At 28.8% G+C, this 1,555-nt stretch overlaps 1 protein-coding gene across 5 annotated transcripts in view; it reads left to right on the forward strand.

Moving 5' to 3' along the window:
* The window catches only part of hgo (homogentisate 1,2-dioxygenase), a 34,400-nt gene that overhangs the window by 15,333 nt on the left and 17,512 nt on the right, over positions 1-1,555 (forward strand). For all 5 annotated transcript variants that reach the window (XM_067053588.1, XM_067053583.1, XM_067053577.1 and 2 more), the window contains 2 exons: positions 236-371; positions 445-575. In XM_067053588.1, coding sequence (XP_066909689.1) covers positions 236-371; positions 445-575 — 267 coding nt within the window. The remainder of the gene's footprint in view (positions 1-235; positions 372-444; positions 576-1,555) is intronic.

A 1,555-nucleotide genomic window follows, 5' to 3' on the forward strand; every position in this document is an offset into this window, starting at 1 on the left:
GGGAGTCGAGAGATTATTAATACATAATACAATTTAAGAATATTACATAACTTATGATATAATAATAATAACGTATATACTGTTACAAAATTACAGTTTTTTATTTTTTGTGATTGCTTCAAGACAAACTCATTAATCTACACAAAACTTAAGAATATAAGGCAGGTGGTTTGTTGAAGTTGTTTAATGCGTGCGCTCTGCACCAGATTATTAAAATTTAAATGTGTATTTTCAGTATCAATACGGCTTTGGTAATGACTTTGTTAGCGAGGATCCAAGAGCCCCAGGATCACTTCCAAGAAATCAGAACAACCCGCAGCGTTGCCCCTATGGATTATATGCAGAACAACTTTCCGGAACTGCCTTCACTGGTAATTATCATACATATTTCTATTTTTTTTCTTAATTATTATTTTTTAATACAAATTTTTTTTTTTTTTATAGCTCCAAGAAGAGAGAACCAAAAATCATGGTTGTACCGAATCAGGCCTTCAGTTATTCATGGTGTTTTTAAGAAAGTAGAACAAAGTGGATTTACAATTAATTGGAATGAAAGGCCGCCTAATCCTAATCAGGTTAGTCATTTTGTGAGAATAGAAATATTTGCATTTAAAGACTGTCCTCATTTTTTTTTATAATGAACACTTTGTTATTTCTAGAATATTGGGTAATTTCTGTGTAATAACTTAGGTATTAATTAACAGTTGAGAAGTTGGTTGGGGGTCCAGTCAGTTTTATAAATCATAAAAATAAAAATTCAATTAAAATTAATAAAACAATGAGGATTTCAGTAAAATAGGTCAACAAATTGTTTTTAAGAAAAAGCAAATCAAATTCATTTTTAGTGTCGTCAGAAACTCTCAAATACCATTTTTGGTGTAGATTAGTTGAGTCATATTTGTATTTAAAAATTAATATTTGTTTGTTTGTACTTTATGCACTGGCATACCGTTCATCCAACTGTACTGAGGCTTTTTGCTAAATGTTCAGAATTTTCCAGGGAAGGTTATAGGCTGGTCCAATTTTTTCAATAAAAAAAAAGTTATTAATAAAATTAAACATTTTTGACAAGTAGATGGTTATTATAAGCCGATCAATTTGTCACTTTCTGAAGAATGAGAAAAAAATATTACTGATACTATTAAATGATTTTTTATTCAATAAAAATTAATAAAACAATGAAGATTTCAATAAAATAGGTCAACAAAATTGTTTTTAAGAAAAAGCAAATCATATTCATTTTTAGTGTCGTCTGAAACTCTCAAATACCATTTTTGGTGTAGATTAGTTGAGTCATGTTGAAGTTAAATCTGTATGTTACTATCGTTGCCATCTTATCACTTCATCTATATATTAATTAATATCAATGTTTCAATAGCGTTCAATTAATGTGTATACATCCTCAAATATAACAATAGCAAAGCATTGCCGGGCTTGTTAATATATCCATAAATATGGTGTGAATGTGCTCTGTTGACTCTATTGCTAATGTTAGAGTGATTATGACAGAATGTAATACTACAAATCAAAACAAAAATGATGCACAAGAACACTT

This window comes from Halyomorpha halys, unplaced genomic scaffold (genome assembly GCF_000696795.3).
Source record: "Halyomorpha halys isolate HHAL.00 unplaced genomic scaffold, Hhal_1.1 Scaffold322.1, whole genome shotgun sequence".
Lineage (NCBI taxonomy): Eukaryota > Metazoa > Arthropoda > Insecta > Hemiptera > Pentatomidae > Halyomorpha > Halyomorpha halys.